Source organism: Lepisosteus platostomus, chromosome 3 (assembly GCF_059453375.1).
Source record: "Lepisosteus platostomus isolate fLepPlt1 chromosome 3, fLepPlt1.hap1, whole genome shotgun sequence".
Lineage (NCBI taxonomy): Eukaryota > Metazoa > Chordata > Actinopteri > Semionotiformes > Lepisosteidae > Lepisosteus > Lepisosteus platostomus.
Genome location: NC_142613.1, coordinates 57,877,114 through 57,895,832, shown reverse-complemented (window position 1 = coordinate 57,895,832; position 18,719 = coordinate 57,877,114). Strand labels below are relative to the sequence as shown.

Below are 18,719 nucleotides of genomic sequence, written 5' to 3'. Positions count from 1 at the left end.
TGACCAACTCTATATTAGGTAGACGTACCTAATAAAGGTAGTTTATTTTCCACTTCTGCCTTCTGGTTCATGTTTCAGTGTTCATTCTGAACAAATCCCTGTGGCAGTTGATCTTATATGTAAGTGTTGAGAAAACATAAAGGTGTTGATAGCAAATTTTCCTACTCAAAAGTTTTCAATATGCAGACGTGTCAGTGCATGTTTTTGTGAAATGTCACCTTAATTACCAGATCAGTGGGCAACAGCTTGAACAGAAGGTAGCAGAAAGATATCAGATGTATCTTTCTGAGCTCATAAACCAAGTACTCAGGTGCCTTTGCTGGTTTTTGGTGAGATTACATAATTATTTTTAGAGTACCTATAGGAATTCACGGAGCAGGGACCTTCTAACCAATATGTTCCAAGTTCATTCACCAAGTTAACAAAATGCAGTAGTTGCTTGGTCAAACTTAAAGCCCTCTTTGATCTCATGTTTTTTTTCTCCCTACGTACGATGGTGATGTGCCTGTATTTTTCTGCATACTGTAAATGGTGCACAACTCTAGTCCTTGAGGATTGCAGTGTCTGCTGGTTTGTGTAACACCTCTGCTCTTAATGACCTAATTGAGCATTGAACATGTTTAAAAGCTGTTGGAAAGACCTAGAAAACCAGCTGGATTCTGGTCGTCATGTACTGGAGCTGTGCAGCTCAAGTTCAAAATATTAGAGGTGAATAAACTAGGCCCCAAAAGAACTCCCTCATAAAAAAAATAATGTGCAGCCACCTGGTATCAACACCGATATAAGAATATAAAGATTTTATTTATGGGATTCCATGAGGTGGGACAAGAACTTGCAGCTATGTGTTTAAACATCACTAGAAAGGAAAAAAGCTGTGAAGCCACACAATGCAATTTGCCCACACTTTCGCCTTCAGCGGTGGTGAGCTGTGTGTGTAAGCAATCGTGGCAGCACCCCACTGGATCTATGTGGTTCTGTCCATTTCAGCTTGGCACTCCCCCAGCATTTGTTGCAGGTCAGTGGTCAGTGGATGGTCCACCCCATGGGTCACTTTCATGACTTCATAGGCCTACAGAGAAAGAACGACATCATGAATCATATACTCTTACACTCAGACAGGCAGCTCTGTTTGCATGAAAGGTGTGGAATGAGGTTGAGATAAATCATTGAGCCTGTAGCAATTTTTAGGTTGCAGTTCTGAGCAAAAAATAAGTATTCCCAGTTGTGGTTTAATAAAAACTATTTCAGCACACGTTAAAGTGTGAAAGATGTACAATAGCTAACTATTAATTTTAAGACAAACTATCTACTTTGGTCAGATTACTTTTACTATGATATTAAAGTGTCCCACTTCTACAGTTCTCTGGTGTTAAATCAAGATATGGAAATCGGCGAATAATGAACAGAATTGCAACAAATTCTCAAAGTTCTTATCAGGAAATTGGCAAAATAATTTACGGTATGTAGCAGGAACACAAAAATGTTACTGAACAGTCATGACATAGGTAATATCGTGCTGGTCAACTTTTGTCATCAACTGAATTGTCCAGCTGGAGATATGCTTTAAGAGAACAGGCTTGTAGCACAAATAGCCACCATTCTAAGCAAAAAACATTTAGCACATCTGTCACACAGGCTCTGCACCAGGTTGCAGATGCTGTCTTGTGGGATTCTGTCCCACTCCCCTTCTAGACTTGGATGAGATCGGCCAGCTCACTGGTCTCTGTGGTCTACATGTCACACAAATGATCAGCAGAGCTCAAGTCTGGCAGTGGGGCTTCCAGAGCATAACTGTTACATTCGCATCTCACAAGAAAGCCATTTTCACATGAGTAGCACAAACACGTACAGCATGTTGTTACATCAGGATAAGCCTGCAGGAGGGGCAACAAGTGAGGTCCCAAGAGCTGATCAATGTACAACTTATTCAGTCAGAATGTCATCAATAACTATAAGTGGACTTCTGTTGTGACAAGATACTTTCACCAGACCAACACACTTGGAGCTCCCTGTTAATCAGCAAATAGTTCTGCACACCTGTGCCTCACTTGCTGATGTCCATCAGGGTGATGTACACAAAATCTCTTGTTAGAGAGGACTTGACTGCCCTGTTGGCACATCCCACTGTTTTTCCAATATAAAAATGACACTAAGGCATTGTTCTCTTGATAAATGGGGATACATGGCCGTATTGCTTCCTTTCCATGTTTTTTCTGGATGTTTGCCAGATGTGACATTCAACTAAAAGTTAAATCACCTCATCACCTCTCTCAACCAGTTCTCTCACTAATGGGGCGATATACAGCTTATGCAACAGTCAAAGTCACTCCACTTATCAGTTATGAATCATCAATCTATCGAAAAGATGCCAAGTCATGGCATAATTTTAAAACTATGGGCATTTTTGTAATATCCCAAATCTGTATAATTCAGTTTTCTACAAAAATAGCAAAAATTGTATTGTTCTCCTCTGCACATTTACAGTATCAGTAAAAATATTTCAAATAATTTAAGTAATAAAGTTTTAAAAAGTTCCTTATTCCAGCAACTTAAAAGGCATGCAAACCAATCCATGATTCACAACATACAGTATAAGATACAAAAACAACAACTACTCTTTTATGTGAATTTATCTAAAAAACGGAATTCAATAAGAATTAGTTCTTATTTTATTGTCTTCATTCAAGCATAAGAAAGCATCTAGCTTGTTTCAATGATAGTGGCTAATTGAGCCAAGGATGTTCTCCAGCTGTTTATTGAAAGAAGCTGGAATATCAGTAACAACAAAATGGCTAAGTAGTAAATAAATGCCTCCTGTTCTTGGTTTTAAAAGCACTTCCAAATAATTTCCACTTGTGTCCTCTGTTTGTCAAACGCCTTTAAGGGTTTTGAATACTTGAATCAGCTGCCTTGTGGTCTTTTCTGTTAAAGACTAAAAATACTAATCTATTATAGCCTGTCAGGGGAGGAAATTCCTTTAAATTCCTTGGAATTTACATAGATGCTCTTCACTGGACCGATTCCAATATTGTTTTGTAGTATGGTGACCACATTTGTACATTCTAAATGAGTTTGTGTATTGCACAACTTTGATATGATTTTCTTTTCAAATTCAAAAACTCAAATTCTGCAATTTGTATGATACTGTATCTCCTCACATTCTGTTTGCCTTTTTATTGTTGCTACATATTGTCTAGAAGTCATAAATGAGGTCTTCACTATCATATCTCATAAGCTGCTTTTGCAAGTTCAGTGTTTCCCATTTTACATTTGTAGTTTTTTTTGCTACCTAAATATACATGTTCATATTAAATGTCATCAGCCAGATGTTTGCCTGTTCTTGGATTCTACCTAAATCTTTTGAATTCCCTTGCAGCTCTACCAGTGATTGCTAATGCCCCTAGTTTGGCATCATCTGCAAACCTGACAAGTTTTCTTAATATATAGAAATCTGTATGATTGATATGAATCCCACAGAACAGGGGTACTAATACAAATCCTTGTGGTTTTCAAATAATTAAGTAAACCAAAATTGAGCTTTAACTGCCACTAGAGGCTTATAATAAAGGCCTCTCTTACTGTCAATAGACACACTGGGCGATGATTCATTTAGAAATAGGGTTTAGAAAGCACTTGAGATTTAATGAATTAAACATGTACGTATATAAAGGGCCTCATGGTGTTTGGTGGTGGTTGGGAGTTAGGTAGCAGCCTGCAGCACTGCTGCTTTGGAGTGCTTTGTTTTATGAGCCACAAAATCCCTGTTCCATCCAGTATTTTCCATTGCATGTTTTTATGTGCTCAGAACCCTCATGTCTCTTAGTTAAGGGTGGGGGTCTGTCACTCAATATCACTGTTTTTAAAGAGGTGATACAAATGATATTTACATTTGTATACAAAAGTGTTTCCCAAGCAATACAATATATCCCTGGAATAGCTGATACTATCAAATAAAAGCAAAACATTACAAGTATAAATACTTGTTTTGGTTGAAGATTTGGTACAAGTGGGCCAACTTACTTCTGTGGTTACCCTTCTCCTGTGGGCGACTCTGGGCATTATATTGTGCTCTTACAGTATGCACCTTGCAGAGTACTTTCTCTTTGCAAAGTACAGCATAGTAAGTACTGCACCTTACTGAGCACCTGCTCTTCAAAAAAGTACATTAAATCAAAAGGTATTCAAACCATGACAAAAAGGGGCCTTCACATGTCCCCAAATAATGCTTTCACTCAGGCAGATTCAGTAAATTCCAGTTACCACAGACCTGCTTCAGAGTATCAAGGGCCTCACAGAACCTCTCCATGTAATACTGAAGCTTGCCCAGTCTCATGAGTTGCACTCCCAATGCTGGATGGAATCCTGGGTAATACATCCTGCAAACCAAATAAGAGGAAGATGAGTCAGCCACTCGTAAACACTAAGGAATGAATGGGATCAGATGTAAATAACCATAAACTGCATACTGTACAGGTATGTATAATTCTCAAATAAGATCAGTACACATAAGCTCAGACATATCACAAACAGCAGTTATCACATACATAATACAGTTGCAGATAAAATGCAAACACAAACGGAAGCAGATGAAAACACATCTGTTTTTCTTAGTTTTGCGCATCACGTAGTAGTGAATCACGGCGTCATACTGAAAGTCGACTCAAACAAAATACATACTGTATGTCATACTGTACATTGGGGAAAAACTGACAATTTCATTATTTCTAGGGGTTATTATTTTAGTCAGACTTGACTGTACAATTCAACGCCATTTTTTTAAAAGCAGTACGGAAGCATTTCCTAATGGATCATCACATTGTAAATGCTGACCAAATGAATGTCATTACACAATAGAAACACAGACACGTGATTTCTATATGTACAGTAAGTGTACTTGTCCTTGAGTTCTTCAGAAATCACATGCTTTGCTTTCACCCATTCTTTGTAGACAGAAGATTAGTATTGCAAATTAGGTACCACAATATTTCATACTTTAATAATTGCAATCAGTATCCATTTTTTAAGACAGAGATGTTTTCACAACCCTTACTTGCATTTTTTACGTACTTCTGCGTATGTTTGGATTTTTGCACTCACTGGATAGCTTTTTGACTGGGTACAAAATGTGCTCCATGTTTACCATCTCCCCACTATTTATTTTAAAATAGTTCCCGCTAGTTTTCATTTTGTGTTTTTTATATCTATTATCCATTTCCGTTTCACTATGTCTGAAGATATCAAATTTAAGCAAATTTGTATGAATATTCATTGTACTGTTTAAAACTTTCTTTTGCGAGTAAACAATTAGGATACGCAGGAATGAAGTTAAGCAAAGATTATGGTAACTACAGTACCATTTAAAGGCAGAGGCATTTAGGTAAAATTCCCAGCCTCATTACAATTTATAGCTGAAATTCAGCTAGAAAGAAATTAGATAAAAGTAATAGGAATGACCGATGAGGGCAAGTACACTTGTCAGCACTTTTTCTGTGTAGAACTGTGAGGGCAGTACTACATGTCAGCAGCATTTCAAAGCCTCTTACAATTCAAGCAGCACTTTAAAGCTCTATTCAAATAGACTCTTGCACTTGTATGAAATGGCTTTGTGTTGTGATGGGCTCTGCTGAGTGAGCGCTTCCATCATAACAATGCCTTGCTTATACTAATGTTAAATGTGAAGTATAACATTCAGAATGTGAAATGTTTTAAATAACAAATGTGTAAAAGGTCCACAGTTGAGGATGTACGGAACCCATTAACTACACTGTTAATGGAGCATTTACTGCACTGTGTTTGTGCATAGAAATAACTTTTTCCTACAACCTGTGTTAGTCACTTTCCAAGCAAAAGCATTACAGTACGACAGTCAACCAAGTCAACTGATAAGAAAAATTACCTCCCTCAAGTCAGGTGTAACATTACTACACATGGAATGGCCTACAGGATTTTTTAAGGTTTTAGTGCAAGTCTTAGAACTTTAAAGCATTTTTAATTAAGTCTTTTACCAATAGCCTAGGTGCTTCGTGTGATTTTCTTTTTAAAATCATTTGGTAGCACGGAAAAATGTACTTAAATAAATACAGTAAATAGTACAGTGAATACAAAGTGAATAAATAGTACGGTAAATACAAAGTGAAAATGGGCAATGTGAAGTGGCATAAATCAGCATATTCATACTTTGCTTTTCAGAGGATTTTTGTTTAATTTGGTTTAATTTCTTCCTCAATACTTCATACACTGTTAATGCTAATTTTCAATACTTTACAGCATGGAGGAGCTTGAGGACTGTGAAAAGGAAATCTGAAAATAACCTTTTCCCAAAATGAGCCACATTTAGGTAATCAGTAAAAGTAATATCCTTTAGTGTGACTCTGAGGATAACTTGTTTTCTTCATTGTTTACCCTTTAAAATGGATTTGCCCTCCAGTAACTTAAATACTGAATGTGTCCAAGAGGTCAGACCCCCAGGAGAGCTGAAACAAATATCTTATTATTAGGTAATAAAATAAAATCGAGGCCACATAAGATTCCTTCAAAGGTCACAATATTGTAGCACTAAGGCCAAAGTCCTAAGCCCGAGGTTGCACGACAGATGTTATAATGTTTTGATTACTTCAGCTTAGCAGTGAACTCTCAATTTTGACTTTTTGTGTCTTATATGAATACAATATTCCGTAGATACTGTATAATAAATACCTGCATTTGTATAACGCGTTTCATCCAAAAGGACTCTGCAACACGAAAGGGTACCAGATTAAATTCTTGGCATCCATTGTGCTCCAGTAGCCCTAGTACATGGCACATAAGGTAGAAAAGCAAGGAAATTACTTCACCTAATGAACTAAAGCCAGATTCCAGAGAGGCCAGATTGTACAGGCCCAAAGTGGATTTAAGAACTGACCAGGATAAACCTTGCTGAGCTTCTGAGATCTAACAAGATTAGGCTACCAGGTGTTACCAGCATTACGACTAACGGTCAAGATGAGGTTCTCCTTCCGGGGACAGTATTTGGATTTTGCCATACAAAACACCTCTCGATGAGAAATGGAGGTCCAGACAACATTCTTCCAGCAGTCTTGTGGATCGCCCAAGCTCTCTTTGACGAACTTGAGATGGCTATTGATACATCCCCAATACGGCTCAGTCCAGGACCGAATGGGGACTGACATATGAGCCAGGGTTTAATGGATGGAAATACCACACAACTGCGTGTAGGATGACGGAATACGCTAGGAAGTAAAAAAAAAACACAGGGGTAAGGGAACAACAAAAAACAACTAACTACACTATTCTACAACCCAATTACCTGCTAAACCTGTCTCCCGAGAAAAGGGTGGCAAAACCAAAGAAAAGTCTTCCGCAAGCTATCTGTCTACTCTATACTAAACTAAGCTATAATGGAAAACTAAAAGAAAAGAAGCACAAGAGCCACAACAATCCCAGCCCCTCTTCTTCTTACACCTCTCTTCAGACACCCTCTCAGGATGTCCCATTTTGGCATTTGAAACTGGACCGTTCTCTTCAACCAGTCCAGAGAGAGACTTAATTTAGGGATACACCCACTTCCAAAAATGGATTCCGGCATGGGAGGGGATTAAAAAAAAACAGAATGTAACACTATGTTCTTCTATAGAGAGTAATGGTTTCTTCCAGCTATTCCCACATGAAAACCATTCGTCTTTTCATGATCAATGACTTTAGCCACAGTGAGAGAGCCCTGCAGATCCTTAGATGTTACTCTGGGGAACTTTGTGGATGACTGTTTGGGTTGACCGTGGGGAGATCATGGACAGTCCTTGGTTAAGGATTTTAATTGGCAACACTTTGATTGGTACAAGAATCCAAACGCCAGCTTGCCAGTAACTTCATGGCTGTTAAAATCATGTGTCCATCAAAAAATGAATGCAAGTTACATATAAACCGTAAGAATTAGCATAATTAAAAATGGCGGGTTTTTGAATTTTATTTATAGGGGATTTGGAGCTCCTGCCTGTTGCTGTGGCAACAGTATCAGGCCCAGGTCCTGGCAAGCACTGCTGGTATTTCATTAATAGAACCTCTGGGTTTTTCTCTATTAATCTTTCAATACAGGATCATTAGACAGAACAAAGAGCTATGTTCATGACTTTTAATGGGAGCCTATTCTTAAAATGAACATTAAATTGTGATCATATCTGGTAACAATGACTTATTCTACTATCTTAATAATTGGGACATTACATTTATTGAACATAAAAAAAATCCTTCTGGTGGCTCCAAGCGGAGAAAAAACACTTAATATATACCAATTTACTGAGATCCAAAACCAGAAGTCAGTTCCTAATTATTTTTCACTCACCAGGACTTCCTCTCATTATTTAAGAATTTTGCTATTTCTGCACTCTTCATTTTTTTCTATTAAAAACACAACAGGAAAATAACACACAAAACCAGCTCACTAATCCACCATTCCTCTCAGTGATAATCCCCTCCTATTCTACCTAAGGACTTGATCTGGAAAGAGGTACTCCCTGTTGACTGTTTTAGCAAACAGAAAAAAAAACTTTAAGATGGAGGTCTCTTGTGAGGTCATCTGAGAACAATAGCATAACTAGACCTCAGGTTTTTGCATTTTTTAAATTAGGTAAAATGTCTATCCCAGTTAATTTAGAGTCCTATTAAAATGTGAGATTTTGCCTTGAGGATACATAACTGATAAAGGAATCTATTGAAGCTTCAGCAGACTTCTTTGATACAAACTCAGTTCTAGAAAATGTCTTCACAACATTTGGCAATGCAAATGCAAACAATTTTAATTAGTGGCTCCTGAAACATCCAGAGGTACCAATATGCAAAAATGGAGCATTAGAGTCACAGATCAGCTATTCATGACAAGTGCCAAAGGGCAATAAAACTAAGTTTTAACTCAAAAACACATTTCTAATGTTTAAAAGAATAAAAGCATTGAAGATGACCTCTGTGAAGAAATTTAATGTAAGACTGAAAGTCCCTTTGTGTTCATAGCTTTTGTCTTATAGCAGAGCCAGTTGTATTGAGGTCTTAAAGGCAGGGTAACTTGATTTTTGTGCCAAATTTGTCTCACCTTCCCCTCCCTCTACTGGTCTATTTGCAAAACAGGCAAGTGTACTCAAAACTAAAACCTGCATGCATATTTTCACATTTAATAACATGTTTCATTGCAGACGGTCAGGGCCTTACTCCCAGTGAATCATGCCATTGTTACTGGAACCATCCAGCTATTAGCTTCTCCCTGCTGTGTCACCTTTCAGATACATTCTTCCATTACTTTATCCAAAACACATTTGTGCTGTTGACAGATTAATGCACAGTTTGCTTGTGGTATACATTCTTGCCTTCTTATACAAGTCTGCAGGTCACAGACGGCTTAATCACTGCTTTTTCAGTGTTGTGGGCATCTTCGCAAGTATCCTCATCACTTTAAGAGACTGACACTGGCTAAAACTCCCTGTCAGTTGCCGCTAAGTGCTTTCCTAGAAGGGATTCTTCATTGTTTTTGCCCCAGAACCGTTTCATGTTTCTTACGATCACAACATCAGAGCCTTAGCAATTTCTTCTTGTATCAAAGTCCTCCACAGAACATTGTGATCCTTCATTAAATAATAAAGCACCTATTGAACGAACCTCTCTCTAATGGAAGCAGTTATTGAATGAAGAGGTGAACAAAGACTGTCAGCCTGACCAGAGTCAGGGTTCACAGCAAGGCCCCGGTGAAAGTTCATACGGAGGTTTAAGACTTTGCTACACTTTATGCTTCTTGCATAAAAAGCCTTTTAAGACATTATACTGTATATGTATAAAACTTTTTGCTTTTACTGTGTACAATGTCACATTTTAGGATTCTGTTTGTTGGAATGGTGCCTTTTTAGTCATTCCAAGAAAGTGAGATTTATTTATCTAATAAAATGATTTTACTTTACGGATTATACAGCTGCCTCTTTTAAGCTTCTATGCTCTTATGAACATCAATGGCAAAACACCCAAGTGCACAGATATTGACTTCCCAGTATTTTACAAGTGAGCAAATCGTATGATAAAAGTAGCAGAATTAATTCTAGGGCAGATTTTATGGGACTGCAACTAAGCCTTTGAAAATTTAAAAAAAAACATTAATAATGTTTAATACTGAATTCCCATAAACCAAGCAGCTGTTAACATTGTGAAATACTGGACAAAAATGTAAAAATGCCTTATTTTGTTATTAAGGATTATGTTTTACTTTTCAAAGGTCTAGAATTTACACAGTCTAAAAACCCAGGTTTACAATAATGGATTTTCTTTTATTAATTTTAATTTGTTTTCATTGCTGAGGCAGAGGCTTAACAATTCTAACTCTAACTAGGTAGCATCATAACACAGTCAGGTGATACTGTACTATACTGTATATACACAATCACATTACTCACTTTATGTTATTTTTATGCTCAAAATTCTCCGCACAGAACAAAATGGTTTTGTCAGTTTCCCCCCCAAAAAACACAATGAACTGTAAGAGGAAACCACAGACCAATCAATTACTTTACAAGCAGTAACTGAAGTGACAACAAAGAAAAGCTAAATTAAAAGAATACTTATTAAACAATGGTATTAGACAGCCTTTAGAAAGCAAAAGTCTTGCTGAACTTTCTAGAACTCTTTGAACAAGTTACAAGTATCGCAGATAAAACTGAAGCATACAACAATGAGTCCACATACAGGAGTGAGGTGGAGCATCTTACAAGATGGTGCCTTGACAACAATCTGTCCCTGAATGCCAACAACTCATTGTAGACTTCAGGAGACCCAGATGGAGTCACGCCCCAATCAGCATCGATGGCACAATAGTGGAAACTGTCAGCTGCTTCAGGTTTCTCAGTCTACAGATCTTCACCGACTTGCCTTGGTCTCATAACACTGTTGGCAGTCCGAAAAAGGCACAACAGCACCTGCACTTCCTGTGGTGTTTATAGAAATGCGGTACTGTATGGGGAAGCAGTTCCTCATGAACTTTTATTCTACTTTCAGCACTGTAGAAAGTATCCTCACTAGTGGCATCACTGTGTGGTACGGCAATACCACAATGCATGGCAGAGATGCACTACAAAGGGTTGCGGCAACGGCACAGAGGAATATAGGATGTGATTTCCCGTCAATTGATGTGATTCACACCATCCGCTGTCGCAATAAAGCCCAATCCATCATTCAGGATCCCAACCATCCCAGCCACAAACTGCTCCCCCCCTAACCCTCTGCCAAGCGGTACCACACTATTAAAGCATGGAACACTAGACTTAAGAACAGCTTCCACTCTTCTGCAGTACGCATCCTTAACAGCTAACTGCAATGCCTCAGACTCAGTACATACGGTATCTGCACTACGCACTTTTTGCATGGTCTACCATGTTTTTTTCTCACTACTACATATTTATTGTCCCACAACATATTTATTGTTTATTACTAATGCTGTTATTATTATTTATTTATGAAAACTAACATTGTTCAGTGTAAAGTGCTCGTCATTGGCAGAGGGAACAGAAACAACTGAATGTATAGATTCTGACCTATGGGGTGCTTCATATCATAGGGAATTGGGTGTTTAGATTTTTCTATATCCTTTCTATAAAAATGTGAACTGTCTTCAAGCAGGGGTATGAGGTAGCTAGGAATGTCCAGAAACACCTCCCATTAGGGAATTGCAGTTGAGCCCAAACCGTGAGAGACACAGAGAGATAGAAATGGACCGAACCTCTGAGACGAACTGTCACGCTCATTACACCTAGAGGGCGCTCTACGTTCCTTCTGTTCCTAGTTCCCTGCGATTATTCATATCTTTCTGGTGTGTCTTGTGTAGCCTATTTATTTCCTGCTTCTGCTCTGCTACTCGCTCAGCATTGTTGTCCAGTTGCCTGAGACCTGCCTAGCACCAGGTCACTCCTGTCCTTGGCCTGAGGGCATCGGTTTCTATACGGCTTCTCCTGAACAGCTGAGCCCGGGCTAAGCCCCGTCTCGCCGCTACGCATAGGGTCTTTATCGCTCTCCAGCCATTCAACCGTTCGTCCTGTCGGACTTACGTGACATGAACGAAGACAACATCTTTGTGCAGCAGTCTGGGGAATGACAGCTATAAGAGGAAGACCGAGGGAGAGTGCAGGATTGGTCCTCTGAGGTGAACGAGCCTGAATGAAAGCAGATGTGATAACGAAAACCTGTCGGCAGAAGCATCTGTTGTAAGAAAGTTACAGTAAAACTAGCCGGTGGGTTGCCAATCAGTTTATGTCACTCAACCTGTAACAATGAGTAAGGGCCTATTTAGAATATTGTGTTCAGTTTGGGTAATACAAAAACAAATTTGGCTCATATATAGGCTACCCACCTGCAATAAGATCATTTCTGTTGGGTAATGTGTTCATTAGACACAATTTATTTGGTTTAAAATAGTTTTAAATACACCTTATACAGTGAAACAGGTGAAGAAATATATGGATGGATGTTTGCCCGTTATGCCTTCTGGCATGTAGGGGGCAGCAACAACCTGTTGCTGTTACTGTAACATTAGTTTTTTACAGGACAGGGTTGTTAGCCTTGTGCTCAACCTCCAACATGGAGGACCTGGCGCCTAATGTGGGACATGAACCCACTACCCTGAGATTATGAGTCGCATGCTCTACCAAAAGAGCTAGTCGGGGCACCTGAAGAAATATATATATAATTTAAAAAAACTGCAGAGAACATATCAAGACATGAGCTTATACTCATTGTTGTAACTTCAGTCAATTTTGCTGATTAAATGCTGTTTTTTGTGAAAACTTCACAAAACAATTGGACTTATAAAACAAATAGCTGTTTTTAATTGGCCATTTTCATCTTCTCCATGCACACATTTTTGCTATTGCTTTGGTTACTTGGATATCTTATATGAATCCATGCATAACATTATTTCTTTACTGACATATAGATGTGTGTCCTGATGCTGTTCCACTGTGTTGAAATGCCGGCAGCCCTTATGTGGTGGAAGGCTGGTTTGCATACAAACTGTAAACAAGCAGGCTAAAGACAAGAAACTGAAACATCGAAACACAGTTACAAGGCTGGACTAGCTGGACTATTTTACTGAAACCTCATATGTTTTGCTCTAAATTTGTTCTTTCAAAATGTATTATTATGAACCATTAAGAAAGAAGATCGAGGTTTAATGCAGCACCAATAGTGGGATAAATTGTGTTGTCTAAACATTGATAATTTAGAAACCTCTGCTGGAGAAAAGGACACTGCTAGTGCTATTAACACAGAACATTATAATTTGCTTCCCTCATGCATTTTTATCACATTTTACAAAGCCTGGACTTGCCCTGGCAAGTCATATTTAATCACTTGGATAGCATCCATTATCGTTTAACACTCACAAGTGAAAATGGATGTTTCTTCTCCTTTCTAACACAATGTGTTCTTTATTGTTTAGTGAAAAGACACATTGAATAAAATGTGCTGAAATATAGCGTAATTTCAGGGGCTGCTCTGCCATGTAAGAAAATGGTCTCAAATAATAAGGCATCATATCTTATTTAAATGATCAACAAAGCTACAGTTTAATAGTACTGTTGCATTTTCCTGGTTTTGTCTATCTAAATTAAATCATTTATCCTTTTTTGCTATAATTTTGGATAACAAATTAGTTGTACATACTTTTTTTTAATTACAGTACATTATAAAAAATAAAAAAAAACAAAATGATAAATGATAAAGTAAATATGGGAACTCCTATCTCTAAATATCTCAAGAGACTTTAATCTAGATTCCATTAATATATTTAATTAATTATATTTTTTATTGTTTTTAGTTGTAGACAGCATGAATTGTATCTGTCTGATCTAGATTTAGTTTGTCTTACCTGAATTTTCTGAAATAACAATCTAAGACTAGAGCACACTGCTTCTTGCAATATCCTTACTGTGAGAAGGGCAAACAAGACTGGCTGTATTTTCAAGGTGTGGAACATCCAGGCTGACGATGCAGTTTATCAGCACCCTGTCCATTATCAACAGGCAACTTATAAACAGAGAGAACAGAGAAAGCACAACTCTTTGATCAGAAACAGACACCAAAAGCCAGAAACTGGGACTAAAAATAAAACCCAGACAACCCAACAGAAAAAAGGAGCTTAGCCCATTAATTTTAAAACTGGTAATTATTTTTATACCATCAACAAAAGGACAAGTCATTAATTGAAACGAGGACCAAAGTGTTTCAAAATCACAGTTGAGACTCATAAATCAGAAAGAAAAAACAATCAAATAACCCACAAAGCTGGATCTCCTGACACTTAATATTAGCTAAAACTGCATTCAAATGGGAAAGGCCACAGCCAGAAAAAAAAAAATCAGGAAAAGCAGATTAAGGCGTTAGTAGGATTTGGAAGGACAACAGTTCATCTTTCACTCTATTAATAAATTATGGTACTACAATTTAAACAAATTCATAAAACACATTCAGCAACAAAATAATAAAATCCCACAACCTGTGAAAAAAGAAATAAAGCAAGGATAGGAGCAGTTTTGCAATGTAGTTACTGTACAGTGTGTAACTTGCAAGGGAAAGTAAAATGTTGTGATCTACTGTAGTGCAGTATTACCTGTATTTATTTTCTGACACTTTAGCAGTGGTAACTTAACTTACACTGGGAAATGGGAATGAAAATGTATTGGTTGCATTTAGTGTTTCATTGACTCATGAATTACAGTATGTTTAAATTAGCATATGAAACTTACAAGAGATAACTGCACTCTGTCTGGTATGGGTTAAGGTGTTATCAGATCCTTACTTGAAATTTAGAAATGACAACTTATTATATCATAAGCTCTGCCATTACCCACATAAGTGGTTGAATCTTCCAAAAAGCCTTATAAATTTGTTGGACAAAATTTACCTTGTCTAAATCAATGCTATTGTACAATATATCATTAAGAATGTTTTCAACATAGTAAACCCTCCTGCCAAACTGTTCATTGTGAATCTGTAACTTTGCCAGTATCAGGAGTGTGATTAACTGATCTAGTGAATGAGAATGAAAGCTATGGTATTCCAGACATCCAGCAACAACATTATTTTTGGGGTACTTTGTGAAAGACCATAGATTCAGAGTGGATTGAAACTCTTATCTGAACTATTGCACATTCTCCAGATATCAGTGAGGAATGACCTGCCATCCTCAGCCACTTGACCAATTGGTGTAAGATAATTGGTTGAATGGCAGTTTAAATACCAGGAAACTAAGGTTTCCAGTGTTGGTCTTTGTCTGCTGTCTGGAAATAGATGGCAAACAAAACCATTCACTTGCTCACTCTGTGAGCAGGTCATTTCCTATCTTCCCAGCTTCTGGTGTCATTGTCATATTACAGGATCAACCCACTACTTCGCAGATAATTGGCAAGCATTTTGTATGAACCTAACACTGTTACGTTCAGTTTTGTTTTTTTTACTCCCCTCCTGTGCGGAGGTACATTTTTGGAGGTGGGTGTGTCCCTAAATTGGGTCTCTCTCTGGACTGGTTGAAGAGAGCGGTCCAGTTTTAAATGGGACGGTATGGGACGTCCGGAGAGGGTGTGTGGAAGAGAGGTGTTAGAAGAAGAAACAGCGAAAACGTGAGAGGTGTTGGATTTGTTTTCTTGGCTGTAGTGTTAGTTAGTTAGCCAGCAGCCATATCACTCAGCAAGTCAACTGGCAAAATAGTGATGGGGACACTATACTGTAAACAGGCACCGTCCTTCAGATGAGATGTAAAACTAAGGTCCTGACTCTGTGGTCACTAAAACTCCCAGAGTGTTTTTCAGAAAGAGTAGGGGTGTAACCCTGGCGTCCTGGCCAAATTCCCATTGGCCCTTACCAATCATGGCCTCCTAATAATCCCCATCTATGAATTGGCTTCATTACTCTGCTCTCCTCCCCACTGATAGCTGATGTGTGGTGAGCACTCTGGCGCACTATAGGCTGCTGTCGCAGTTGCATCATCCAGGTGGATGCTGCACATTGGTGATGGTGGAGGGGAGTCCCCATTACCTGTAAAGCGCTTTGAGTGGAGTGTCCAGAAAAGCCCTATATAAGTGTAAGCATTTTTTATTTATGAATTAATTAGTTTAGATAAAATAGACAGATATCTTGCAGAAGACTTTGCTTTGGCTTTGCTTTGGGTTGTAGAATAGTGTTTTCTGTATTTCCGGCCGTTAAACCCTGACTCATATGTTAGTCCTCATTCGCCCCTAGACTGAGCCATGTTGGGGACGTAACAATCACCCTCTCACAAACCTCTTCAATTGTATATGGTGCCCTGCATTTCATTATGTAGAACTGGAGCCGCACGATGTGAGACTCGTGATTCACCAGTGAATTATTTACTGTTAAACATTTTAGTGAGTCCATTGTTTAAGTTGTTTAAGATGGGGTGTCTCAATAAGGAAGTAATCTATCCAATTTCCTGCATAGTAATATTATACCATGTTATTTTGTATAAATCTTGAACTATTTATATACGGAATAGCATACCACAGTACCTTACAATTAAACTACAGTATAACACTAATTGTATTTCTCTTTGTGTCACTAATTTGCTAAATTGCATGTTCATGTGTTGTCTAATGGTTTTGCATTATTTTATTGTAAAGCACCTTGAGATTGTGGGTTATGAAATGTTATATTTGAAAGAAAGATGATCTTAGTCTAATGCTACTAGTTGTTATTCCTTCTTTTAGTACAATGAGCATGATGTTTTTGCATCACTGTTGTAGTGCTTTCAGACTATAACCATTCTTCTAAATTCATCTTTTCATCTATTAAACCACTGCTGGCTGATCATATTTATGAACCGAGATATGTTTAATTTGGGAATTAATTTGCCCTGTAATACAAATTTTAGGTATTCGGTATCCCCTGAATCTTTTTTTTCAGCATTTTATCACAGTTCACTTCTTCTAAGCTGTATCATTTATCTAGATTAGTCTTTCTGGTGATGAAGGCCAACAGATTAGACATGAGCTACTTAGTTTTGGAAAAATAGTTTGACAGATGATGTGATCTAATCACTTTTAAGGTACCCTTGTTTCTATTGATTTAACTTTGCCTTGCTGTTGGCAGCTCCTATAAGGAGATTTAGATTTTGTGCCTGATCTTGGGGGAAATCTGAAGTTTATGAAATAGGGTTAATAAGGTTACTTTGAAAGTAAAAAGACACTACAGCTTCTTTCGCAAAAGAATTGGAAGCTGTTTCATTTTTTCCCAAGATCTTATCTCTCATATAACACCACATGTGAGACAAATAAGCCATTTATGGTGTTACCCAAACTATTCTTTATACAGTATGTACAAATGTCTGACCTTATTGCAGATCTAACTAAGACGTCAAGCATGAAAACTCAAATTCTTGAGATAATTCTCAGACTGTTTCCCAAAACTTCTGCTATGGGGGCATTTTTTTTCCATAACCACGTCTTCTCTTACATCATTAAACTTTCAGTATAAGAAAATTTGGCAAAAAGTTTGCTTCGGGCAAGAGCTGTAACGATCAACATGTGTCTTCTACTCTTTTAAGTAATATTCATTACACATATCCTAAATATGTATTGCATTCACTTCATTAAACAAATCATAAAATAACAATTTAGACAAACCAGGCTGGTAATACATCTGCTGTACAGTATGTGCAAGAAAATTCAAACTTTATATTAAATTTTAAAAATTACAAATAATAAAAAATCAGTATGTTTTAAATGGAAATGCTTATTTATACCTAAAGTAAAACATTTTATGTTGATATTATACTTTAAGAACAATTTCCTTGAACTTCACATTCCAATAATGGTTCGATAAACACAAGATACTATGCACAATAAAATATATGCACAATATAAAGAAACAAAGTGTTAAAAGTACAGTATGTACAGTACACATTATTTATTTCTATTTATTTGTCATTAGGCAGTGGGAGGAGGGAACCATAATACCCAGAAACAACCCAAGTGAAGAATATGGAAACAGATTCTAACCCAGGACCACAAAACGTTGAAGAGATGGCATTTATTTTAACCATGTACTGTAACTTAATTAAGACATTTCTTTTTAAAAAAATGCACACTGGTGTACACAAGCCTCAGATAGAAAGGACAGGACAGGATGATAATATCAACACTGACGAGCCTCGTTCTTTCCTCCTTGCACACAGCAAGGAAAGAGATGAATGTTTGAAGAAACCCGTCCCTCTGGACAGATAGATAGGAGGGGTTTTTGTTTTGTCTTCCACTGAATGACATGAAACTTATGGTGTCGCTTGTGCTATTTACAATTCCTAGTACAACTTCTATCAATGAATGTCACCATGGATAAGAATTGCTGCCAAGCAAATTCAATCCAGAAGAAAAGCTAGAGAGAAGCTTTTAACACTAATTTAGTAGTACAGGTATTAGCAAATTATCTGAGGCGTAGACAAAAATCCTGTATATCACTACCTACTGTATAACAATTCTGCAGTTCAAATTTTCAGAATTATTTGAACATACACTATACAGTATATATTATATACAGTATAGCTGACCTGTAACAACCTCCTGCACTTTCTTATTAGTAAAATACAAAATTAAAGAGATTGGTTTAAAAAAATGCAAGAACACAGAAAGGACACACTGTACCAAACTGAATTAAATGTACTCTGATAAAATTATAAAATAACAAAGCCTGGG

General features: G+C 37.4%; 1 protein-coding gene across 1 annotated transcript in view; it reads right to left on the bottom strand.

The window, feature by feature from the left end:
- Positions 1 to 782: 782 nt before the first annotated feature.
- The window catches only part of smyd3 (SET and MYND domain containing 3), a 345,837-nt gene continuing 327,900 nt past the window's right edge, over positions 783 to 18,719 (bottom strand). Inside the window, exons 11-12 of the mRNA XM_088626174.1 lie at positions 4,268 to 4,376; positions 783 to 1,069 (exon numbers count right to left, since the gene is read on the bottom strand). Of these exons, the coding sequence (XP_088482300.1) occupies positions 965 to 1,069; positions 4,268 to 4,376 (214 nt within the window). The 3' untranslated portion in view covers positions 783 to 964. The remainder of the gene's footprint in view (positions 1,070 to 4,267; positions 4,377 to 18,719) is intronic.